General features: G+C 35.1%; 1 protein-coding gene across 4 annotated transcripts in view; it reads right to left on the bottom strand.

The window, feature by feature from the left end:
• LOC134527077 (zinc finger protein 26-like) overlaps window positions 1-27,671 on the bottom strand; it is a 124,641-nt gene that overhangs the window by 89,588 nt on the left and 7,382 nt on the right. For all 4 annotated transcript variants that reach the window (XM_063359418.1, XM_063359420.1, XM_063359419.1 and 1 more), the window contains exon 3: window positions 13,147-13,334. In XM_063359418.1, the coding sequence (XP_063215488.1) occupies window positions 13,147-13,334 (188 nt within the window). The remainder of the gene's footprint in view (window positions 1-13,146; window positions 13,335-27,671) is intronic.

The following is a 27,671-nucleotide window of genomic DNA, read 5'->3' as shown; positions in this document are numbered from 1 at the left end:
ATTTTGACCCAAAATATATTAAATTCTAGGTTTTCTTCGGAATTCATCCAGTACAGGATTTGGTATTTTAATACACATATACGTTTAAATAAAAAAGTCTTACGTTGTATTTCCTTGTCTTGATATTCATGTCAAAAAAGTTAAGTCTTTGTTTAATGTTTTATTACAGATTAAATGTGTTTAGATTATAAAATACTTGATTCACACTCCATTAACATCTTTGGGTTCTAAAATAACTTCATTAATTTACATAAATTCCCATATATTGAAATACATTATTGATAGAAGTTGTTATAAATATCGTAAAAATGCAAATAGGAATTTAAAATTAGTGCCTTCAAACACTCGATTGTTACATTAATATACACATGGGCACAAAAATATTAATATACATGTCTGTATTGAAATACAAACTTTTGTCGAGGTAACGCTGCTCATTTATATTTGATGCAATTCCCATTATTTAACATCTATGCATCCTGTTTATTTTTTATTTAATTCATAAGCCAGACGTTTGCCAAATAAAACGATATTTTCTTGAGCTCGATTAAAAAAAATACAAGGACTTCACCCTGACCGTGTAACATTTGTTGATTTACTTTTTTTTAATTTAAAACCATTTGTTAAATGGTTTCCTTAAAGCTTGAATAGTAAACTTTATTTTCTTGGGTGTAATATATATATAATTTAACTCTGAATGGGAATGGCATTTTCATATTAGTACAGACGAATCGTTAGTGTTAAATAAGCACATCGTGAGACCTATCTTGTGACGACCCCCTGGGTTTCCCCGTGACGTCACGACTTCCAACCATGTTCCCGTTACTCCGCCGCGCCGGGGCAGTTCCTTGGCGCGGCCCACACGGTGTTAGATGGAGACTTTCTGCGATTCTGACTTGTGCTCCAGGACACTTTTTTTTGTTCTACCTTTATTTAACGAATTATTTTTAAAAAACTTAAAACCTTTCGCTTTAGATTTTCCAACCTTCATGCCGATATAAATTATTTTTTTGACAAAAATGGTTAAATACCTAAGCATCACCAACGCCTTCTTAAACACTTTAAACGTGAAGTTTAAAATCAGTTTCAGGTATATGATATTATTTCTTAGTTATCATAGAGAATAAAATTTTGAAATTAATAATCATTTTTAATGATACTACTCATCTTAGATAAGCTTCTTTAGTTTACAGTAAATGCAAGGATAGTATTTATTTAAAATTTTCATTAACCTTTATTGCCATAGAAGTTCTAATTTCCAGTGCTAAGTATATATTAGGGCCTACTGCCACAGCTACATAACCAAGCTTGCATCTAATAATTAAATACATGGCATTTAGACTGAAAAAGCAGGCTCGCTCGATAATACAGTTCATAGCTATCTTTAGAAAAAAATATTTGCCAATTAAAAAGTTCAAAATGGGTTTGAAACAATCCATTACAAATAATTTCAGCCCCTTTGAGAAATAGGTCACACAAAATTTATACCTACGCGTGAGATAAAAATGTAGCCGGCCTTAGTTTCATTTTTGACTGAAGTCAGTCGATAGTTAACTTAACAAAACTAGCTTTCCGTCTGCTTTAAAATAAATAAGTGTTGTTTTATTATTATGAGCTTATCTCATTCCTATTTTCTATGACCTGAAGATTGTACATGAAAAACATTTGTTTGGATAAAAGTCAACTTGTTACTGGTTGTAAAATTCACACGCTGTGAAAAATTCTGTTTGACGTTTTAACCAAGTCATGTTTAAAAATAATCTAATAATAAACATATCCAACAATTTTCCAGTAACAATAACATAATAAGTCTAAATAATAAATAAATTATCATCAGATAATTTACTTAGATTTGAAACTAGGACTAAATTATCATATAAAAATAAAACTATTTTAGTGACAGCTGCAGAATAACACTACCATTGTAACATGGAAAAAATAATAATATGCTAAGCAATGGAGCCTTTTCATAGAATAGCTACATGTTTCATAATTTTGTTAAGTATATTCTTAAACTTCAAATATTACAAAAGGTCTATTGCATGACTAATAATTTAGCTTTTTCCAACCGTCTGTACATACAAAACATAACACACTACATAACACTACATACATAACACACATACGCACACTTCGTCCACAGTAACATGAATAGTATTGGAATTCTTTCAATTTATTGTAACAGATTTTGGAAGTAATTTATAACACCAAGAATATTTTGTTCATTTTATTTCAACCAATTTAAACTGCACAGTATGAATAGTTTACAATTTTCATTTGTTTATTTATTTTTTATTGTTACGTAAAATAAAAACTCATAAATAATATTTATTTTATTTACAAATTTAACTAAATACCTACATATAACGCGTGTGCTACGTAGTTTTGGTGACAGTTACTTACGAAGTTCATAAAAATCAGAGTCGCTAAAAAAATTTTAAATAATGAAAAATTCTTAAAATGTAACTTATATTATATTTTTAGATGACTTGCAAACTTTCATATATATTAACACAAAGATAAGAGCGTTTTCATGTGACACTGTCACATAACGTCGTGAAATTTATGTGAAAAACTTGAAAAAGAAAGTTTGATTTTTGTGCTTCAAAGATTACACACAATCCCTTACAAATTAATAGCTATAATCCATAATTCATCCCAACCTATTTAAACAGAGGCATAATACAAAATCCCACTCTATTGACGAGGAATCCAACCCATGCCCAGGACGGATCTAGGGCTTTCCTTCAACGGGGTAAAATATGTGTTTGCGATTCCCACTCACAATGTATTACAGCAAAATTATTCATTTGCGTCCGTGTACATTATAGACCTAGTATAAAATTAAAGTTAACATTCGTCCAACCCGTGTACTTGCATTTCATTTCACAGGTTTTAGTATTAAAAAAAATTTTTGTTTGATGAAGCACGGACTGGATAAAAATTATTAATTTTCCTAACTAAGAAATGTGGTGAATGTAGCCGACGCTCGGTGGGTTTACTTGGGGCTCTCTCGTGTTTGATCAACCCTTGAGGAAACTATATTTTAAAAAGATAATAAAACTTTTGTCGCTATTTATTACATACAGCAAGCACTACGCGGCTTTCACGAGGGACTTCCAGAAAAACAATCTGTCGCTCTCATGCCCACCCTTCTTTTCCTCCCGCGGATCAAAACAACTGCATTCCATGGTGAACACACCACAGATTGCACAAGTCACTGGTGATGTTCTGGCTTGCGATGCTCGAGCCGATCCCCCAAGAGAGACTTCACTCCTCACAGCACCGAGTCGGCACACAAGTCACACAAGTGATTCAAAGCCCACTATCGCCAGGCTCAGGCTTACACGCTATATTAATTCTTCCCCATCCCCCCCCCTTGCTTATTTTTCATTTTCTCTCAATAAGTATTGGTTAATAGGTAGTACCATTGAATGGTAGTACTGCTAATTGAATATAATATTTATTTTGCGTGTGTTCTGTCACAGATATGTGTAACTGATATTTATAAAGTGTAATATAACGGGCGTAAAATGTTGCGTAAGTGTTAATTATTAGCAGTTTCGCAACTGTCTACATTCATTTTGTTGTAGGAGAACTACAAATGCAAGAGAGTTCTAAAGATAAAATCTACAGAAATAGCATTTATAGTAGAGAAATGTCGTAAAAATGAAGTCATCAACATACGCAGGCCGGGCTCGGCTTGGCTTCAAGATCACAGGTAGTGGAGTTAAGACGGGTCCTGTTGTTTTTCTGAAATATAAGTTTATTGTGTTGGTTGGGGGAGGGGAGTGGAGAGGTTTGTAAGCTGTCACCAGCTACCTACCCAGTAGCAAGATAGGCACACATAGTCTAGCCGTGGTTTTACTTCGCTCCTGACTGTGCGACCAGCCGAACCAACAGCAATTAGATACGGCACGCGGCAGAAGCGCCACGAACTCTTCGGCTGTGCACTTGATTTGCGCTGTAGGACGCAGCAAGCCTTGATCTTTACATTTAATGACCAATCCCCAGGTGCTTAGTCGGAGAAATTAGATTAGTTTTTCTGCGAGTCCGCCGGGATTCTACTTTAAATTAAAAATGACAAAAATCTCTACAGAAATTTGTAACATAAATTAACCTGGCATCTGTAATAAGAGACCAGCATTTAGTTATGAAGATACCTTTATGAATACGTCCTGTTGACAGCGACGAGTTTTGTTATGACTGCAGAATTTTTGAAATTAAACTTTATGCAGACAATAAACGCATTTATCCTTAATACTTGATCTATTATTTGCAATAAACGATTTGTTCATCTCCAACTTAAAGGCGTATATCATATTTGGAAAGCACTAATAACCATCAGTTGTACATTTATGGGTTATTTTTTCGTGATAAACCTTCAGCCGAAGTTTTTTTGAATTCTTACTCATACTGGATATCATAAGTTCTTCTTCATTCCACTAACGGCACATATATCCATGATCTTAAATCCTTTCTCTATTAATAGACGTACTTATGTCAATGAAGCAAAATTTCCTTGAATACACCAGCAATAGTCTCCAACAATAAAACACTTACATAGGTTGGTTACTAAATGAGATTTTCTCCATGGTATCTCAGCTTCCTACATATAAAGAAGAATATAATAACAGTCATACATTACAAATAAAAAATAAAAATAATTAATATGGCTTAGGAAAATATTACCTATTATAGATAATATCAACACATGTAATAAATATTTTCTTTCGTTTCACAATCATGATCCTTGATTTATCTTCTCTTTGAAAATTTTATTTTTTACTTCCAAAATTTTCCTTGGTCCTGTATATTATTTTACTTACCTTTGTAAATGATCAAATCTATAGGGAACAGTCGGTTAAATTACTCGTTTCCTTCGTTTATGCGAAGTGGAAATTAACAGAAATACCGGCCTTCCTAATTAAAATCACTGTGGTTAAGTAACGAATGGTACATTGTGCGTACCTCTTGTATTTCGAATCTGATTTTTTAACAGTTTAACTATAAAACAAATGCGAGTAATTAAAAGCGCGTTTTTAAATATTACTATAAAAGTGTTATAAAACATACCTAAAGTTAGTATTACTAAATTAAAGTAAATAATTTTATGATAAGCGGGGGTGAATATGTCAACGCAACTTAACAGATCAATACAGTTGCTAAGTTATTTAAATGCACTGTATTTATTTTAGTAATATACTTATTTTCTAGTACACGTTTTAGTCCAATTTTTTATAGCGCGAGTGTAATAAATACTATTCATTATAAAATTATTTGTTAGGGGCTAGTTTTAGAAAACCAAAAGGTTATGCAAGTTTTGTTTCCAACAGTTAACCGTATTAACATGTCCGTGTACCACAACATTATCTAGTGAGAAGTTAAAAACATAAATTTCAACAACAAATAGGTTTAGTGGTTTAAATTTTTTAATGGCTTTTAAGTAGATAAGTTTCTTACATTATTTACGATTGGTATATTTCGTGTGCCTTTGCTGGCTATAAACAAGAGCGATTATAATAACAAATAAGTAATTTATAGACAACATTCCATTATCATGTTATGAATTAAAATTTGTTTCTAAACAATTATTATTAATAAAATAACTTAAAGAGAGGTAAATAATAATTTTAAAATACATTCCTAAGAACTACAGCAGAAAATTTAAATGTGTAAGTGAAACACATTTCTCAAACATGCATGTTATTCGGAAAGTGTTAGTTTTGCACCACGCGCGCAACGCGTTAGAAGAAGACGTGAGAGGATGACCTTGCGAAAGGGTTGGTAACCTTCCAGGAAGGAGTTAGCAACGCAGCCTGCCTACGCCTCCTCTCCTCCTGCTGAGACTGCGCCCAGACGCGTGCTGGAGCCTCTGGCTCTCTATGTCTCCATTAGAAATGTGCTTGCTGTGTTTATTCTGTGTTTTGACTGTTAAGTTGATTAAATGACTAGTCTGGAACCTATACTATTTGGAAATTCTTCATTTTTAAATATAAAAAAAATATTTACGCCATTCCTCTACAAAGCTCTTTAAACTCTCAGTTTTTTTAAATCACAATGGTGATAACGGTGCGAAGATTTATTTTGCATATGGATACCTGTCCGGCAGCCGGTCTGGATTCGAATGATTCAACCATGCGACTTCGAAATCTTCTTAAGAGGATAGGAAAAGTAGCAACGTGCATGACTCACGAAAATATAAATACAAAAATAGAATTTGAGCGACCTCAAAGAATACAACGGGGTTTGTTATGTCGTCTAAATATTTTCATTATGGTGACCTGAAGTACAGAGAAAGTAAAAAAAGACAATATTTAGTTTTAAAATTTTTAACTTTCTTCATAAAAAATGGGCTTTAAAATAAAATTATATGGAAAAAAAATTGATTGTAAAGTTATAAAAATCAGTCAAGTGAAACCTCTACAATAACCAAATAAAAGAAAGAAATTCATAACTATTTTCGTTTTCAATTTTTAAATTAATGTGAAAATAATTTAAAATTATTATTTTGTTAAAATATTTAGTAATTATATTGCTTTTTCTTTTATGATTTCAATAATTTTACAGTTATGTTTATTTCATAGATTGTATTTTTTTCTAGGGTTTCACAAGCCATTATTTTATTTTAAAAAAATTCGACTAAAAATAACAATACACTCTATTATTTCAGGAAATCCAGGTCTCCATAATGAAAAGATCTAGTCGCCCAGATTATATATATAGATAGATAGGTAGATAGATAAGATAGATAGATAGATAGATAGATAGATAGATAGATAGATAGTTTCTCAAAGATGTTTTTGGTCAGTTCGCCATACCTTCCTTACAACTTCAAAATTAATGATTTAATAACGTATATAGACAATTTACAAAAATTAATGTTTTGAATTAAATTATTATAAAAACATGTTTATAAAAGCCTTATTTTGGTCACAAGTGTACGCCATTTTTGAGATTGCCATAGCTATATAAATAATCTTACATGCATGACAGCTGTTGAAGCGAATTAACCGAAGTTAGTTCCACATACTTTTATAACTTAATTTGTAACATAACTTATTTATTTTTTTTTTTCATTACTTATTTATATAGAGTTTGCAATGTTACTTTATATTTATCTAAACCCCAATAACACTGATATTCTGTCTGCTGTTAGGCTATATATTATTTCTCATAGGTGTTTCTTTGCCGTTACGCTAAATCTCCCATTGTACTTCATCAAAATGTATGATTTGCATTTACACAGCAACTTTGCTCATAGACTCCGCATTATACTCACAATTTATTATACAACTTTGTATTTCCAAATGATGAGGAATGTATTTACAAATGATGAGGAAATAATTCCCAAGAAAAGTAGGCATAACAATGACCATTAATAAATCACAAGGTCAGACGCTTTAAAGGGCAGGTTTATATTTCCCAGAACCTCTTTACCACATGGTTTTTTCACGAGTTCGTATATTCAATGGTAGGCCTATTTATGTTTGTATCAGGCACATACAGCCAAAAAGTAAACGATTATCACATTATAACTTCTAACATTGTTATTGAAGAAGATTTTAACTGTAAGAAGTGTAAAAATAAATATTCGATACGGCCAAAATCTGTTGGTACTATATTTTCAATACTTTGCATTAATAAATACTTGCATTTACATACTACCCCATTATTATATTACCATTCGATGTCTGATCAAGATAAAATGTTTTATTCGCACGGGTAAGTTATTTGTTTTTATATTCTCGTCATTCATCCTTACAGCTCCCGCACACTAGGCGACTAATCACACAAATGACATGGTCTGCATCCACCTTCAAGTCGTAGCGACACGCCTGAGCCTGGCCGCCGCGGACAAGTGTGTGCTCTCTCAGTAGTTGCCACGCACTCTCAGGTCGCGGCGAACTGGCCACGGCAACTTGGCCGTCTAGTGCGGGAGCTGTTAAACATTATATTTTAGGATTGGCATCCATGTTTTCTGGACCCGGCCACAGTCTGAAAGCAGTGATGATGTTAGCCATGCGGTGTCATTATTGACAGTTGAAATAACCATAAAGCCATTAATTATTATCTCCTTTAAAGAGTTACTTTATGTGATTAAATACTACATATCTCAAAATAAATAACCTACTTTAATACACGTGCTGTTCTGTTAAAACCAAAGTTAATACAATTGTTGATATCAATCACTTCACCACTTGATGCCGGGTACATAAAATGGGAACGTTTTAAAAACTGATCTCATCTAACTTACGTCAAGTACGTCACAAACCATCTCCCGAATGGTCTTTTGCTATAAAATACGTAAAGAGGCCGGCAAAAATGTGTTTAGTTCAAGTCCTACAAACGTTCATGGAAGTTACTTAGTTATATATTTGAGTTCATATTATTATGATACGCAAACACAAGTATCTATAGGTGTAATTTTGCAGAACTACACAGCGTTGTCTATGTCAAAGTTATTCTGTTTATTTTACCAAGGCGTGAAAGTGAGAATTTCTCAAGAATATCTGAATAACTGTTTATTTATCCTTACATATACATTTATTATCTCAAAGGCGGCCATATTGTGTTTTCGCTACGTATGGCCACTTGTGACACAACGCTAAGGCGGAAGAATACTTTGTGATCCTTACGGTGTTCCCGAGCCGTGATAAAACAGACTGCGTTTGAACATCACTGTGAGAAACGATAGCAACAATATTCACTGAAATACCATTTGCAAGTTTCATAAAAATTATAATTTGTCATCATTATAAAACTATTGCAAGTAGTGTTGTACGTTTTCTCGTAAAAATACATATTTATAATCAAATTCCCATGAACGTAATGAAACACACAGTAAAATATTTTCGGGGCGGTAAGTTAATCTTAAGAAATATGTTGTTCAATAATAAACTTTTTTCCCAAAAAATATATTTGTTTAATGAAACAACGTAGGTTACGTAAATTATTTTTATTTATTTTCTATGGATGAGCAGTATGATGGAGGAGGGGGGGAGGAAGCAAATTTCCAGAAGTATTAAAAAACATTGGTTAAGTCAAAGCGTTCAGAAGCATAAAAATAGACTTTATTTGATGCCCCTGACTTTTTACTTACTGACATCGGCGATAAAGTAAACGTGTATAGACGGTTGCAGTGAATGTCCGAAAATATTCGTGTATGGACTGCACTACACGAATCTGAAATAACAACTAAGAAGGCAAAATTCGTTTGTAAAACAGCGTTTTATACATTCCAGGAAAACGCAAATTTCAGCTCTTGTATTCAAATGGTTGCAACTTTTATGTTTAACCGCATCCAGTAGGCTAAATTGAACAAGCTTAAAACGTCCACACACCATTTGGGTGTATATATACGTACACACACATATATATATATACATATGTATAACATATAAAATCACTGTTCGTACAACGTACAAGTCCTCGTTTACCACCAGAAAATGCAAGGCCCTCTGATAGCAGTGTAAATACCAACGTGTGTGTGAAGCTATAGGTCCGCACTTCATATGGGTATATTTATATCATATTAACACACTGTGCCTACAAGTCCTCGTTTAACACCAGAATATGCAAGGTCCTCCGATTGCAGTGTAAATACCAACGTGTGTTTGAAGCCATAGGTCCGCACTTCATATGGGTATATTTATATCATATTAACACACTGTGCCTACAAGTCCTCGTTTAACACCAGAATATGCAAGGTCTTCTGATTGCAGTTTAAATACCAACGTGTGTTTGAAGCCATAGGTACTCTTTTCATATGGGTACATTTATATCATCTAACACACTATACTTACAAGTTCTTCGTTTAACACCAGAAAATGCAAGGTCTTCTGATTACAGTGTAAATGCCTTTGTGTGTTTGAAGTTATAGGTCCGCATTTCACATGGGTACATATATATATATATATATATATATATATATATATATATATATATATATATATATATATATATATATTTATATATATATTTATATATATTTATATATATTTATATATATATTTATATATATACATATATAAATATACATATATATACATATATATACATATATATAAATATTTGGTTTGGCACCGACTTTAAACCGATTAGTAGGTAGCACCTACCAATTATAATATTTTATTAAATATATAGGTAATAATTATGTTTGGACAAGAACTGTCACACTGAAATTTATTGTATTGTTTATATAATTTTATTGTTTATACAATTACAATGTGAAAATTCGTATCCAAACATATTACCTATAATTTTAATAAAATATTATAATTGTAATTATTTATTTTTCGATTTCTAATACCTATAGTATTTTGTTGTGTTTTTTTAGGTCCGTTCGGTTTTTTAAAAATATTATTTTTATGTTTTAATGTTCATGTTCGAAGGATTAGGGTAATTATGACTTCCAAATAAAATTAAAAATACATAGGGCCTATTTCTAATAATACATATTCCTACTAAGAAGTTTATGATTTGAATGTAAGATAAAGGCTGTAAAGTAACGCGTAATAAAGAATTAATTGTTCATGTAGCACAGCTTACATGTATACGCCTGAAATGGCACCCAGTTAAGGTCCTCGGATCATGCGTCTGTGGCTTCGTAATGTGTGAAATGAGAGACGTCCACCACGTCCTCGCAACCAGCGTTAGACACTATGGAGATGTGTATTAGATGTGTGTAAACTCGAGGGAAATGTCCTCGTTTGGAGCGTTGAGAAACAGGGGATACACACCGTGTGTAAAGGAGTGTAAGTGACAACGATACTAGCGCGACGTGGTGGTAACACACACACACTACATACTTGATTCTCTACGGTCTATCCGAGGACCTCAAAAAAAAAATTTAAAAATCATGTTTTCACACACTAGGTTGACAGAACAGCGTGAATCCGAGGTCTTTTAATCCGAGGACCTGGGGGAGGTCCTCGGATCGCCAAAGGTCCTCGGATCCACGCTGAAATATCATGCGCAAGTCCTCGGATGATATCCTAAGTCCACACACACACACACACACACACACACACACACACACACACACACACACACACACACACACACACACACACACACACACACACACACAGTATATGAAACATAGTGAAAGTGAAATGAAAAATAGCACAAAATAATTTTTGTGAGATAGAAATGTTTTTTTGATGTTCTATGTTAGTATAGGTTAAAAAAAAATCTTAAAATTTTAGAAAGTTTTTGTTATTGACAAAAACTAATTTGGATTTTGCTTTTGAGATTACTGTATTTCCCTGAAAATACGTCGGAACTTTCTCCATAAATTCACACTCATTTTACATGCAGGCAGTTCAGTAATTACAAGAAACAAAAATATATATATATTTAGTATAGGGTACCATACAAACTGTTCTAGTATATCCTCCATGTCAGAAAATTTCTAAAATTTTACAATGGTACAAAATTCTTTTTTTATAAAAAAACACATTTATAACCTACAAATTGATGATTTGTAAGTTGTTTGTTAGCCGGGAATAAGTTGCCAGCAGAGAAGAGAGTACAGCCAGCAGTGAAGAGTGTGAGCTGCGGTGGTGGTGATAATAATAGTAACTGCAGTTGTTTATTTTTTACCGCCTTGTTTCAAGTTAAAAAATTTCATTCAGTGAAATGCAAGATCAAATAATATGCAAGTTCAAATAATATAGTAACTTTTTTTTATAACCCATTTAGTTGATATATTTTAGCACAAAATTCATGCTAAATAAATTACTTTCAATGAATTTACCATAATAAAAGATGAAATAGTTGTAATTTCAGTCAAGTTTTGTCAATTTGCTGATAGATTTATGATTTTTGTTACATTTTGGTGCTAATTTGTGTATTAATTTGCTTTTTGGTGTTACAGACATGCTTTGATGTGTTATTTCAGTTTTATCTCAAATAACCATACCTATAATTCTGTTCCTAGTAACGTGACCAGCAGAATCCCAAGAATATATCAGATTGTTTGTAAGTAAATTTTTTTTTAAATCTACTAAATTTTCCCAAATTTAGACTTGAAAAACAATAAATTGACATATCCGAGCCAATTTACATTTGGGACAGTACCAACTTCACTTTATTTCATAATTTTTTATAAAGTTAAGTTCCAATCCAAGCAACTTATAAATACTGTTTAGTAAAACCACGAATTGCACTATGTAATTAGAATTGGTGGACTAGGTTCTGAATTGACTCATTACTTATTTTACCCATTTTACATTAAGGTCGGTATTCCAAGACGTTCAGGTAAGATATTGAATAAGCACTGCCTTGTTGGGATATGACCATAGCTTATTGGCAACCGTTTTAATAAATGGTGCCATGCCCAAGGCTATAAACTGGTTTCAACGCATTCTAGTGGACGTTTTGTAACAATGGATGCAATTGTTACGGCAAAAATACACATAGCAGCACAATCGCACCAAAAAAAAAAATCCTTTCTAATATTTTCAAGTACTTTTAAAATTAGATTATTTATTGTTATGGCCATTACGTAATGTGAAAAAAATTTATTCCAGGATACTTTCGCTATTATAAAGTCTAATTTGGCAGACCAACATGCATGGTAGGTCCCCCCCAATGATTAAAAAAAAGTGACTATAGACGAGTTAATGGCACCAGACACGGGTCTACCATCTGGAAGAATTTAACGAAAATGTGAGCTCTGGGCAAGCGCTGAATTTGGGCAACAAATAGGCAACATAGGACACCAAAAATCCATTCCCTAAATATAAGGGACTGGCCGTGTTCTATCATGCACTAGGAAATGGTTAGGGTACAAATGTAGCATATTCAACAAATAAAACCTTATTTTTGTGTCTTGGAATGCCAGAGCCTAACTATCAATTTTAAAACAATGATTCTTTCTGCAAGAACAGTAACAAGACAATGTTCTAAAAGTTTTGTACAGTAGTTAACTATGTTTTCAGTTTTAACACAGTGTTAACACATCGTTCTAAGAATCTTTCTTGATCACTTTGAAAAAAAAAAAACCATAGCCAAGAATTTCTTGCATTACAAAAAGAAAAAAAACTGAAATTATTGGGGACTACAATATGCAAGACACCATCGAACTGGATAAGCAAAAATATGTTCATTTAACCAAAAAACGTCTCAAGGAAGACAAACCTGTGATGAAGTGGAAGTGATGAGCGCATTTTGGTCAATGTTGAAGGAGAGGATGTCAGAGTCGTTGAGAATGACCTGCTGCCCCAGCTCTGAAGGGTCCTGCAACTGTATGTGTTCTCCGTCTGAAGCATCTTCCAACTGCAACTGTGTCGCACTGCAGTCGCCATGTTTGTTGGCTTTTTTATGGCCTGCACATCATGCAGTAGAAGATAAGCAAGAAAGTAGTATGCCAAATCATAAAAAAAATAATAATAAACTTTTAATGTTATCCAATATTTTAAAAATTTATAAAAGAAATCTAACGAATGAAATATATCATTTACATTCTTTACAAATAAATATGATAATAAGAATGTCATAACCCCTGCCAATCTTCTCAAGATACAACAAAAGGGGAAAGCAAAAGGCAGTAACTTAAGGAAAACAGACTAGAGTCAAGCAGGGGTAAGTTTAATCCAAACATCAAAAGCATACAAGGAAAAAACAATAACAAAATCAATATGTAACATATTAGGTCTTTCAGCAAGCAAAAAGTGTTAACAAACAAAGTCTCCTTTGGGATGAAACAACAGTTCCTTCTCTCAACATTTCATCAATAAAGTAAGGGCGATATAGTGGGTTTCAATCCACAAGGGCAGACACATGGCACTTTTCTCAGGCACAACACAACCATGTTACCAAACACATCCCTTACAGGATACACTTACCCTTATGAATTAATCCCCTATGCAGCACTGCACTATATTAAATTCCAAAAAGTTACAATCACTCACTCAGGTGAGGCATTGAAACCAATTCAAACAAATGACCAACCTTAAATGCAGCACCCTTAACTTGCTCTACTTACGACACTTTCAACTAAAAATATTCCTCCAAATACAATATATTATCTAAAGGAAAAAAAAAAATATATATATACTTAGGTAAAATATGATTGATAAGTCTCTACAGTCTACACTATAACCTGAATTTCTAGAATAGAATTATTAAATATCTCTTTAGAATTTTATAACCAACACAGTACAAATCACCCCAAGAGATTTAATATACCCTCTTTTATCGCATAATCGTCGCACTCACGTAATTGCCGCACCCATATTTTTGGGTGTCAAAATTTGGATAAAAAAAAAAAACCTCTCGCGTAAACATCGCATGATGTTTTTGGTTCCGCTATTAGATTCTGAGCGCTTAGTGTGGTTATTTTTTCCGTATAAAACTATGTATTTTAAAATAGAAATCTTATATTTATTCGGACATTACCTCTTACTTATTTAATTAATGGAAATACGTAGTTGTCTGATGTGTAAATTTTCTTTTAAAAACGTTTTTAAACGTTGTTATTACGTACATATTTTCGTCTGCGTTGCCGCGGTGTACCGCTTACAAAAATGTAGCCAGGGCTCATTGCAATAATTAATGTTTGGTTATGTTGCTTCCCGTATAGAGCGTGCACACGTAGCCCAATATCGTTATCTCGCTGAGTGCATGCAGCTCGCGCTCTCTGTCGAGTGCCGAGTTAACTACATCTGATAGCCCGTACTCTTTCGTGGTGTGTACGGCGATAGTTACGCGTTCGTTCTGCTTGGATTTGGATCACAGATTTTATTTTTCTATTTGAAGTTGAAAGGTTTATGTTGCATGACTTATTAATTTAAATTGTTTGGCGTGCTCTTTTATACTTCACGTTTTAAATAAACGTACTTTCCATGAATTGGTTTTGTTTTTATGAATAACTTTATCTAAGAAAAATTTTTTTTCCGCATAATCGTCGCACCCCTACATTACAAACTTGATTTTAGAATAAAAAGTGCGACGATTATGCGAGAAAACACGGTTATTTATATATATTTTATTTCTCTCAAACTTTGAAACTCAGAATAATATTGTTCTCCTCAATAAATAGTTAAAGATTCTGACTATATTCAATCAATTAGTTACAATGGAATTCAAACATCAACACGTTTCATAAACCTATAACACCAGGACTTAGGGATGGGCGAGTCGAATCCAGGATTCGTCGAATCTGCGAGGATTCAAGTAACCTATTGGCGAAAACCACACACATTAGTAAACATTGAGCCAAGAACAAGAGAAATATGTCCGTAGATATAACCGTATTTACCAGAATATAATACGATGATTTTGATCAAAATATCCAAAACTGAAAGTGGGGATCACAGTATAACCGCAAACCTACATCTTTGCCGCTCGAAGAATGTTTTGAAATAATGCGGCGCGGCGAGACAACTGTGTCAAGGTCAGGGCCGGCGCCAGCAATGCGGGAAAAACGTGAAGTAAGTGTTTTAAGGGATGATAGTCGAACATTTTATAATTAAAAACACATTTCGTTCAAATTAAAACAGAAAAACGGAACTCGGACGAAAGACGGAATTAACGTATAATTATCTTCGTAGTACATAACGAAAAAATAGGTAGTTTACTCAGTACTTAATAGAGCGCACGCGGGGCATTCAATCATCGGCGATTTATCGATAGCCAACTACGTGCGCGCACTCTATACGGGAATCAACGTAACCAAACGTGAATGATGGTAAGATGCAACGACATAATTCAACACGTTTGAAAATATCTTTAAAAAAATTTCCACATTAAATCAGTAAGTGGTAGTATTCAAAATAATAATAAAATTTCAACTTGTAAAATACATAAAACGTTTGATATGGGAAAATAACTTTATTGACATCCTGGAGAAAAGTAGCGTATATCTTAATGAGAAAAATGGCAGAACCAAAACTTTTTCCCGTGTTTGCGATATGATCTGTGGTGGTGACTGTTAATTGTCGCGATTTGGGGTTATGTTACGAGGGGAAAAAACGTAAATAGCGGAATTGATCGTTACATATTTTACCTGTAGTAGGCCTACTAAGGGTAAATATGTAGTTAAGCGGTATTTGCGAAAAAATATGTTAAAAATCCGAAAATACTTATATTATATGCTCTTTCACTTCCTCTTTTCATTTAACCCGGCGGAGATAAGAAATTCCAAATACTTTAGGAGATATCGCCATTCTTATTTTGCATACAAGACCTGTGTTTATCATTCGACCGATGCCAATTTTTTATTTTGCAGTGTGTTCGTGAATGCCTAATTAATAATTAAAATGCTCGATTGGGTCAGGTCAGCTACATTATAAATACTTTCAAACTAAGCGGACATTAAAAATAATGTGAATTAATATTAATGGTTGTTTAGTTCTAAAGTATTTATAATGTAACTGACCTGACCTAATCGACCATTTTAATTATTAATAAGCCATTCACGAACACATGGCAAAATAAAAAAATGGCGACGGTCGAATGATAAACACAGGTCTTGTATGCAAAATAAGAACGGCGATATCTCCTAAAGTATTAGGAATTTCTTATCTCCGCCGGGTTTAATGAAAAGAGGAGGTGAAAGAGCATATAATAAAATTATTTTCGGGTTTTTAACATTTTTTTTCCGCAAATACCGCTCAACTACATATTTACCCTTAAATTAACTCATGAGTAGTGTTAAAGTAGGATTTTTTTTTTTAATTTTTTAGGTCATATTAACTAGCACCGCATGACCATATTTCATCAAGTAAGTTCTTTGTATTTGTTTTATGTCTTTTTAATGGAATAATCTCAGTGTTTTAGGTTCATTTGTACTAGAAAACAACAATTTCAATGAAATTTTTTTTAAAATAATTTTTTAATAATTTTTTTTTATGGATTCGGATTCGATATTCGGATTCGGCCAAAAATAGGATTCGACCCATCCCTACCAGGACTTATTGTTTTGCAGCAGCGACTGCAATTTAATCACAGAATGTTGTCAGCCGAAACCTCATAGGAAAATCGCCCTGGTATTGCTAATAACCACAATAACCAGGCAGAAATCCTTGTGGTTGAAGGCGAATGTGGGATCCCTATTCCACACACTAAGTACCGACACCCACCAAACATCTTGTACCATGGCGACTCTTGTCTTTATCATGCATTGAAATACAGCTTTATACTGTATCAATTTACCACAGTTATGATTATCAAAACACATATCACATGGCAGAACTTCTATCTACTATTTGTATGTATTACAGATAATCTCTGATGGACGTAGGCGTTCGTATCACCATAAATACAGTCACTGATTTTTCAACAACTTTGCAAATTTACACAATTTTATTTGACCGCAACATTCCTCGCCTCTGCTGCTTGATCAAAGAATTCAGAGCAACTCTCAACTGGTTCTCTCCTTGCCGACTCATGACTACAAACCTCACAAAACAAAACTATTTTCGTGTATGCCTTCACTGAAAAACATTACAAACATTGACATACATAGATGATCCCAAAATACAAAATAAAATAAAAAGTCCCCACCCAACAAAAGAGAAACCACCCAAAAGATACATTAAACACTGAAGAAACCATATGATAAGAAGCTCTCCTTACCAAGGAGGGGACCAACCCAAAAATTTTATCTTCAGAAGAGTGAACTTCTTGATTTTTGACAGATGAGCCTTCTTCACCAGATGACTCTTCTCAGGATCTACCAGATTCATCGTTATGGGGGTCAGGAAGGATTGCACCTTAAAAGAACTCTAATACACCAAGCTCAGTTTACTGGACATAAAATCTATTTTCTTGCTTAGGGTTGCCTTTCTACAGAACACTAAGTCCCCAACAGCGATGCTGCACTCAATGTGGTTCTTATTGTATATTTTGCTCATGATCTTATTAGACTTTTCCAGAGATTGATGCACCTCTGTCCAGACCTGATTCAACTTCTTACCGGAATTCTCAAAGCACGATGGAGATATCCCCCAAATGCTCAACAGCGTATGTGGAAGCTCCCTTCCAAACAGAACCAAGATGGGTGACTTACCCGTCGCACCATCGGGGACAGAGTTCAAAGTCACATTCAAGGCTGACAACTCCTATGTCCCATGACCTCTCCTTATGGTGATGAAAGATGTTGAATGCCACTTTGAAAGGATTTATTGATACTTTTCACGAGATTATGGCATGGATAGTATGGACTCATGTGCACCTTCTTCACCCCTCACTTAAAACACCTGCCGGCCATGTTTTTGGAGGTGAAGTACGTCGCATTGTCTGAAATCATTTGTTTGGAGCTACCGAAGATCTTCCACATCTCAATTTCCAACTTTCCACTAATTGAGGAAGCCTTCATGTCTCTAAGGACATTAACACAAACTTGGAAAAGCCATTAACAAGATTCAAAAGACAGTTGTGTCCCTTACTTGAGCGAGGGAGAGGACCAAAACATTGATGTAAACTTTCTGCCAAATCCTCTCTGGCATTTGGACAGGGTACAACCATTTAGTAACATACTCCTTAATTTCTAGGTGCATACCCAGCCAGCAGAATTTTTTCCGGATCTTCTGCTCGGTTTTCAGCTGACCCATGTGACCGTCCACTGGCGTATCATGAGAGTAACAAGAGGACCATGGCTCTTATGGCCTAGGGAAACCACACAAATCTCTTCCCATTTGTTCACATAGTAGATTAAGTCCTTGAAAACAGTGAAATTTTTACAGCTATCAGCCTCAACCTGTTCATGGATCGCCACCCCTTCAGGGTCTTCCTGTTGACATTTGGTAATGCTCTTAAACAACTCTGGAATGGATTGAATCGCACTGCAAACTTCCTGCTGACTCACTTTTGCCACCTCAAATTCCCTTGGATCAAACATGCGCGAAAACGTGTCTGCAACGCAATTCTCACTGCCTGGGAAATGTACAGTTTTGAATATGAAGGTAGAAGTATAGCCTTCGTAGCAAAGAATAAGAATTAATTTTTGACAAAGACATTTCGAACATTCATTACAGTTGTATTATAAGTGTAAGTTTTTCTTGCTTGGCTTTTTTTTCCTTTGGATGAAATCTTTGCCTATAAATTCAATTATATTGTAACCAACCAATCAGCAAGTATTTTACTGAATGTCTACTGGCGTATTTTTGCAGTTTTAGTATATATTTCATGTTTTGTTGGATGGGCAGTGAATAGGAATAGCAGCTAAAGAACTTGCACAGGTATTTATATTAACTAAATATTCTGAATTTCGGTGTATTATCATTTTAAATAAGATTAGGTAATTGTTTTGAATTAGTAAGCCAAACTGTGAATGGTTGCGTCACATTAATTACATAGAATCGATTCACTCAAATTACAGTTTTTAAGTCTAAATTATAAAAAAAAAAAATAACATAAGAGATTCACTTTAGCAACAAACAATTCGTTTTCCGTTTGGAACATGAACTGCAAGCTCCATCAGGAATAGTTGCATTTTACGTGTTGTTGAAGACGAGCATCACCTTCATTTCTAAAATATAAGAATTTTGACACTTTAAGGAATTAAGAAGTAATCATCATCTACTGATTTCAAACCCACTTCGGAATACCACATAAGACAACTGTTGTCCTACGTTTGAAGATCCAGTGCCCAGAAGTAAAGAAACTCACTAGAGACTGATAATTTACTAGAAGAAGACTGATAGTGACGACTAAAAAAGGCGATATTTACAATGTCAGAAAAACGACTTATATTGAATTTCGAGAGAAGAAGAATCAATGACAAACAGGAAGGAGACAAGAATTATCCAGAATGCCAACTAAGGGAAATGCCAGCTATGTAATCCAGAACAAGGAAAGGAGGACCAGCAGTTCCTGACCGGACTTCAAGAGTCCTGTGTTCGAGGTTACGGTTTTGAGATCATCCTACATACTTACTACGAGTTATTCCCAGGATGAAGATAGGAGGTTGGCCACAGACTGTCCAGTCTACCAGGATACATAAAAACTACTACATCGTCACTTTGACGTTGGTTAGTTCCAAGTGACTGTTTGCTCCTAGATGTCCCTCTTTACCGTAAACCAAAGTAAATTTTCTTATTAAATTATAACTTCAATAAATTTTAAGACCCTTCACAATTTCCGCTTCTTAGTTCCCTAATACACACTAACACTGTTGTTTTAAGTCAATCAATGAAAAGTATTGACTTGTAATAATTTTAAGTTTAAGAAACTCTTTGTGGATTTGGTAGTTACTGATTTAATTTTAATATTTGCAGAGTGGTAAAGCTAATTGATCTAAGTGCCAAAATATACGAAATGAAGTTTCGTACAGCAAAATAATCTACGTGCCCGCGCCAATGTACTGCCATTGGATGTAAGTGCCAGTCGTGTTTCAAATAGTTTTTACGAGCGACAACAGATGGCACAACCTGTATGTCCGCGGGCCCTTGCAGCGCTAATCGATCTAAGTGCCACAAGCTGGGAGAACGTAGACACACCATTTTCTTTGTATGTGACGTGTATGAACGCTTAGAATGGAGGATGAAAATGATTTTCAGACATTAATAAATCGCCTGCTTTAAGTGGTGATGAAAGGAAGTCATACAGGTGCACATGCGCAGAAAACAGGCAAATGTGTGGATGGACATCATGCGCTAGAAAAAAGTGCTGTAAAGGGAAAAAATCGAAACGAATGCCAACAAATGAGGTTAGTATTCAATGTTAATTTACGTGTCTGTTTTTATTTTCATTAGTTAGTAAGCATGTTTAACTAAAAAACTAGTCTAGTGGTAACATTCAGGGATTTTATCACATGATTTATTCATTATGTTACCAGTCTTAAAATTAATTTTCAGTCATTTGAGACAACCCAAACAAGACTAATTTTTTAACGTAAAAACAACTACTGTGAACCTAATCCATTTTGGGTCAATCAAATTTATTTGGAAAACACATTGTTTTGATACTGCAATAATTATTTCTATTTGTTTGTTTCAGGTGAATTGTAAATGCAAGTACAGCTGTAAGGAGCTAAAGCACATGAAGATAAAACTGTCCGAATAATTCCATAATTTGAAGCATAACGAACAAGGAAGCTACCTTTTCGGACTCATCCACAATGTTCCTGTGCAGAGACGTCGTCATGGCAGTCACGGTGATCCCTCGGAAAGCAGAAGGCAGTGTACAGTTACCTTTACAGTTCCTGATGGAAGTGGAGATCATAAGCAGGTATATAAGAACACTTTCATGGAAATATTTGCAGTCAGTCCACAGAAAATTACTACACTTGTTAAGAAAAAGAAAGAAGGTAATACTGTCTTCAAAGATAAACGTGGCGGCGTTAAAACGTTCAAGTACACAGTTCGTGACAGGGAGATGGTTAAAACCCATGTTAACAGTTTCCCAAGAGACGAAAGACATTACAACAGCAAGAAATCAGAAAAACAGTACTTGAACCCTGAGCTGAATGTAAATAGGCTCTATGAAGCCTTTAAAGTAAAACACCGACAGTAGTGTGAATTACAAGTTTTATTGGAGTGTTTTTTGAGAGATTTTCCCAACTTGTCTTTCAAAAGACCTCGAGTGGACACGTGTAAATACTGTGATTTACTTCACATGAAAACAAAGAATAGGGACACCGCTGAAGTACACCAGGCCAAAATCGATCTCGAACTACATCACAGGAAAGCAGAACAGGCTTTCAAGACTATGACAGATGATAGCACACGCAGCGCTTTACCAGACAGTGATACATGCACAATCACAATGGATTTGCAAAAGATTTTTCCACTCCCGAAGCTGACACACACCAGCATGTACTATAGTCGCCAACTATTCTGCTACAACTTCGGAATTCACATAACTGATACTTCAGATGCAATAATGTGTGTGTGGCACGAAGGACAATCTGGCCGAGGTGGGAACCAGATGGCATTGTATCTGTTGCAAGCTATAAATTTCGGACTACTTGCATCATATAAACGGCATCTTTGCATTTTGAGTGACAACTGCGCAGGGCAGATCAAAAACAGAATGCTGCTTTATGTGTACATTTTTCTCGTTGCTTCAGGTTTTTTCAACAGCATTGAACACAAGTTCCTCCTTTCTAGCCACAGTTTCTCTTCCTCGGATAGTGACTTTGCTATCATTGAGAAGCGTGCAAAACGTTGCCAAATGCAGACTGTTGAACATGTTAAAAGTGTTATAACTTCAGCGAGACCTTCCAGACCGTTCCAGGTACTGGATATGACAGACAGGTTTTTTAACTTCGATAAAGCTTCATCAAAGCTATGTTGATTCCTCAAAGCTAGGCATTACTCAAGTTTCGTGCCTTAAAGTGACCAAAGACAATCCTGGTTTAGTAATGTACAAGAGGAACAGCTTCAGTGACATGTTGGAATGGGAGACATGCAGAGTGCTGAAGAAAGGAATCACTGTGGGTGACATTGTGTCAGCACAAATTGAGGGGTTACCTAGTGTTAATCCATTGACTGATTAAAAAAAAGAAAGATCTTCGTGCAATGTTGGAATTTATCGACGAAGAAAACCGGCAGTTTTACCGAAAAATGATAAGTGCCTAACTTTTGACGTCCCTCTGGACATAGTGCATTTAGGACTACACTTTTATTGGCACTTAGATCATTTCCAAATGTGCCATGTTTGTAATTTTTTCTTAAGGTTTTGTGTTCAATTGAAGTAAATAATTTGTTGCCATGCACTTTTACACATGTTATGTAACATTGCCATTATTAAATATAAATGCTTTTCACATTATCTTCATTAATATTCATATTTTAGCCTTTTATTCAAAAACATACTTTTGGCACTTAGAAAATTTAGCTTTTATACTCTACATTTATCGATTTAATCTACAAGTTGCCTAGTTTGTCTGGCCCCATAGTAACTTGTATGCACTAATAGTCCAGCTTTATCCACCAAACTAGTACACGGCTAACAGAGCAATAAACCTTAAGTTATTTGCTCTTGTTTGATCTGATGCTATTTGTTATTTTGTTCAAATTTGAGTTGAGATTTTTATGTGTGAAACAGATTGATCATGCAAACAATTACATCGCTGTCTTAACAGTCCGTAGAACCAAATTCATGCGGGAATTTAATGTTGTATCGTACTGCATATGATGATCTTCGCTTTAAAGATTTAACAAAATATAACATCGAATTTGAAGAGATCTTATGAGGTTCTTGGTATTAAATGAAATCTTATATGAAGCACCCACAATTTATTCTTAACATTTTATTAGATTGTAAGTATGTTTTATGTAGTTGATTTTTGCATAAGATATTCTAGAGTCAACACTTAATTGCATTAGCTTTATAGTTTATAACATCCAAACACATTATGACTTGAATTTAGTGGATTTGGAAATCTATCAAACAAAATAAAGTACATACAAATACTTATTTTATATGAAGCAAAACTGGGTGAGGTGCATGATCCAGCAAACTAATTTACCCAGTTGCCTGTGGTGGGAGAACAAACAGGCAAGGTCCTGGTTATCTGTGAGCAGATCAAACTCCGCCTGCTATAGATAACAGGCAAACCTCTCAATTCCAAAGATGCAGGCAAGATCTAAAAGATTATTTTTCATAGGCGCTACAGGCTTGCTTATGCTCCTTCCAGATTCAGCTGGTGTAAGCAATTGGCTGGTGATTTCACTCACTCCCCTGCAGTAGTACTGTTCCAAAAGTTGAACTACTAGCATCCACTTTAACAATGAACCTTTCATTGAAATTTGGAAGCCCAAGAACAGGAGGATGGGAAATTGCCCAGTTCAAATCTGAAAAAGCTGCTTGTTGTCTCACTAAACACACACAGTACTACTTCTTAAGCTGGTTCAGGGGAGCGCTATATTCATCGTATTTAAAGATGAACTTAGCAAAGAAGCCAAGCATCCCCAAAAAACGCATGACTCCTTTCAGGTTCTTCGGCTCTGGAAAGGTTACAATCGGAGCGATTGTTTCTGGGTTTGTGAAAATTTTACCATCGGACAGCTGAAAGCCCAGGAACTTGATATGACTGCTGGCCCACACAATTTTGGCCACATTGATGATCAACCCCACACCTCTAAACTTCTCAAGATGTCAGATGTGCTGTAAGTGGTCGTCAAACGTGTCGGAAAGTATCAGTATATCATCCAAGAATGAAACAACAAATTGGAATTGATATTCCTTAAAAGTGAGTTAGAGATGTGAGACAGGCACTGCCCACTAAAATTTACACCAAAGGGAACCCTTTCACAATGTAACGAAACCGATGTAGCTCTTACTGCTCTCGTCCACCGTACATTGGTGGAATGCTAGATTAAAGTCTAGGACAGTAAAATACTTTGCTTGACAGAGATACTGAAAAAGCACCTCAATGTTTGGCAATGGGATAGGGTCGACTTTCCCTTTACAATTTAACAAATGAAGTCAAATACCAGTCTAAAATACCTAGGGACCTTTTTCTTAGCTATGTGTATGGTGAAAGTGTGCGCTTTATTACTCTCTGCTTTTCTATATCCCTAATGATCTCCTTGAATGCAAAAAATCTTCAGAGGAGAACATTGATAAGGGGAGCACTTGACCGGCTCTTTCTTGGTAAACTCAATGTTTTAGGGAAGAAGATCACACCTCCCAACCGCTTGATGACGACGTCCTTGAAATTCCTAATAACACTAGTAACCTACTTTCTTCATCCATGGTCAAGCTTTTTCTTTGGGCTTCAATGCCTGGGCACACCCTGGGTTGGGTTATACATTCTTTTTCCTAACTAATGGGACAGTGATATCCTTGACAAAATTGAAAATCAGCTTGTGCCTGGTCAGTTTATCAAAGTTTGTGTCTCCTCCAGGAAGTTGAGCCCTAACACCATTTTGCATTGCAGTTCAGGGAGCAATCAGAATTTCCTGGTCCAGGAAAACTTCCATATTTTGAAGTGTAACAAAATGCTAACATTGACCCTAATACTGTTAACGTTAGCGACTTGCAGAGGTAAACCTTCTCCTACTTTAATCCTTTCTTCAACTCTGGTGTCTGCTTCACTAACTGGCTCACGAAGCTTTGACTAACAAAGCAATTGCTCGCTCCGGTATCCACCATCGCTTGTAAAGGGTTATCTCCAATCTGAACCTACACCCAAAATCTACTCTTTTCCTGTCAGCACTTCTGTACTTTATCACTGCTACTTGTTGTACTCCTGCAACTTCGCCGCTTACTTCAGCGGGATGGCAATCACCCCAGGAGGCAGATATAAAAACCTTGGTAATGTGCCTTTTTCCCCCACAATTATAGCACTTGTAGCTATCCGAACCTTGACTCCAACATTATGGAGGTGTATCCAATTTTTCCACAATCATAGCAAGTAACTTGCCCGTTGCCAACCTTGGGTTCTGCCGCTCCAAAACCTTCCTTACTAACCACCTGAACACAACGAGCTGACTCAATACTATCTTGGGCAATGTTTTGTTGACAAGTACACATAAGATTGTCTACTTGAATGGCCCAGACACTCAATTTGTCCCTATTTGTAGGCATTTGCAGAAAAAGCACATTGTTGGCTCATGGGTGGAGCCAGGTTTTCTAACTCTAACACAATGAATTGCTGGTCGGTGTACTCAAATCCTAATGCGTTGGCTGATTTCCCCAGATTCTGGATATTGGACCATGCGTTTAGTGGCTTTCTAAAAGTTTTACAAAATTAATTAACCAATCTTCCTTTTCACGCACTGGGCACAGCACAATCCAAAGCCACTGCTTTATGGCAAATCAAACCTCTCCATTACCTAAACCTTCCAATAATTCTTCCAAAGCCATGCCAGAACCTCTAGATATAAATCCTTGGATAAAATTGACATCTGAACTCAACAACAGACTGCTTTTAATCCTATCCACTGATATGATAAAATTCACAGGGCTCGAGATAGAAAGGACTTCGGCACAGGGACGCTCTGAAAAGTTCATACATGTAAAGGTATTTTTAATTCACCACACCCCACACTGTGGTTTACTTTGCCTTGTTGCTCAGGTCCATCAACATTGCACTTTAAATAGGCAACTAAACGTTTTTGTAAGGTATCCATGTCAACATTCTCAACTACTCAGTTTGCCTCTAGCAAGTTAGATTTTAAATCCTTCTTGGATAACCTCTGCACACTGTAATGTTGCAAGACCCCGCCCTCCCCAACTTTTACAAGTATTTGTTAAAAGAATAAATATTATGGTTCTCAGTATTACAGTAGATCAGCTGATTATATAACCTTTAAGGTATTAACCTAGTTTTTCATACTTACATTTTATTATTTATAATATTCTTGTATTAATTTTTATATTTTATTATTTTATTTAGAAAAAGCCTTTACTATAATTTTATTGGCTTTCATTTTGCTAGCTTGGTTATTATTTATGTAAGTGTGAATATTTAAATATTTTATTGCATTTAAAAGTTCCTTTATTATAATGTAATATATGTGTTTTATAGTGGTTTTAAGACAGTGAGTATTGAGTATAAGGAATGACATATGTGCTGCGACACTGCATTGCCGAAAGATAATAGTTTATCGCATCCGGTAAGGGGGAGATAGACAGCCCAGACCGTAGGAATATCTGACTGGACAATCCCAGAATTCTGTGATAAATTAAAAAGAGACCAAAGGTGTAATAAAGTAGAGGAGAAGTCCCCAGAAACTGATTTTTCCTAAGGGCTTTGTCGTCAGTCGTATGAGGGCTCGGCCGAGAGGTCATGTCGTCTCGGCGGATCGGCAATATGTAACAATTTTGTCATCAATAATAAAAGTGGCAATTCATTTTGGACGAGTTTATTTGGTAAGTATTGTGAACAGGTTAAAGTTAATTAACAGTCATTAACCGAATTTTACACCCCACTACTTACTACTTGAAACAATTGTCTGGATATTTTTGAAGTGGTTTATGTTTGTGCAAGGAACAATCGTCATCTTAGTCGGGCATGATTGTGAGTTGTTACAACCCACTTGATAGGCATGTTCACAGAATGCAAAGTAAAAGATTAACATGAACTGCTAATAGTTATTGAAAACTCCACCCCTCTTAATCATACAGCTGAGTGGCACAAACTGTCACTAAACTTTCAAAGAGAAACACCCCAGAAGAATGTCTGCAATGTTTTTCACGTGTGAAAAATATGGGTTTGACTTTGTCAGGAGGAGTTTAACCCAGATCACAGCGGCCAGGAGCGTAAACAAAATTTCATGAGATTTGGGGGGGGGGAAAGAAACATTTTGCATTTTGCGCTATGTTTTCTTTAAAAGAATTACCTTTTGTTGGTGGGGATTAGATATATGAGTGAGAAAATTTTTTGGGAAAATAAAACCACATATTTTAACCGAACATTTTCTGTTTTCCCATTACCAACAAGGTTACATCATTTAAGGGCGCTGTTTTGCTGCAGCGTAAACCGACTATGGTTTATATAGCATATCGTTTTTGCTCAGAGATGGATGGCAACTTTAGGAAGTATACTGTTACTCGCCACCCTCTTCTCTTCTCCTTCTCCCTGTCCCTGCTCTTAGTACCCTCCCTCCTCCAGCTCCAGTACTGCTGGCCTTGAGATGACTGGGACAGCCACCTCGTCACGCGTCCGAATCGATCTTTGCTTCTTTGGTTCAGTTTGCCATAGTTGGTGTGCAAATTACACACATGGTGCAATATTGCAACATACTTATTTTAGAGGTCAATAGTAA

The sequence above is a fragment of the Bacillus rossius genome, chromosome 1 (assembly GCF_032445375.1).
Source record: "Bacillus rossius redtenbacheri isolate Brsri chromosome 1, Brsri_v3, whole genome shotgun sequence".
NCBI lineage: Eukaryota > Metazoa > Arthropoda > Insecta > Phasmatodea > Bacillidae > Bacillus > Bacillus rossius.
Note: the sequence above shows the minus strand (reverse complement) of the source record. Positions and strands in the feature narration are given on the sequence as shown.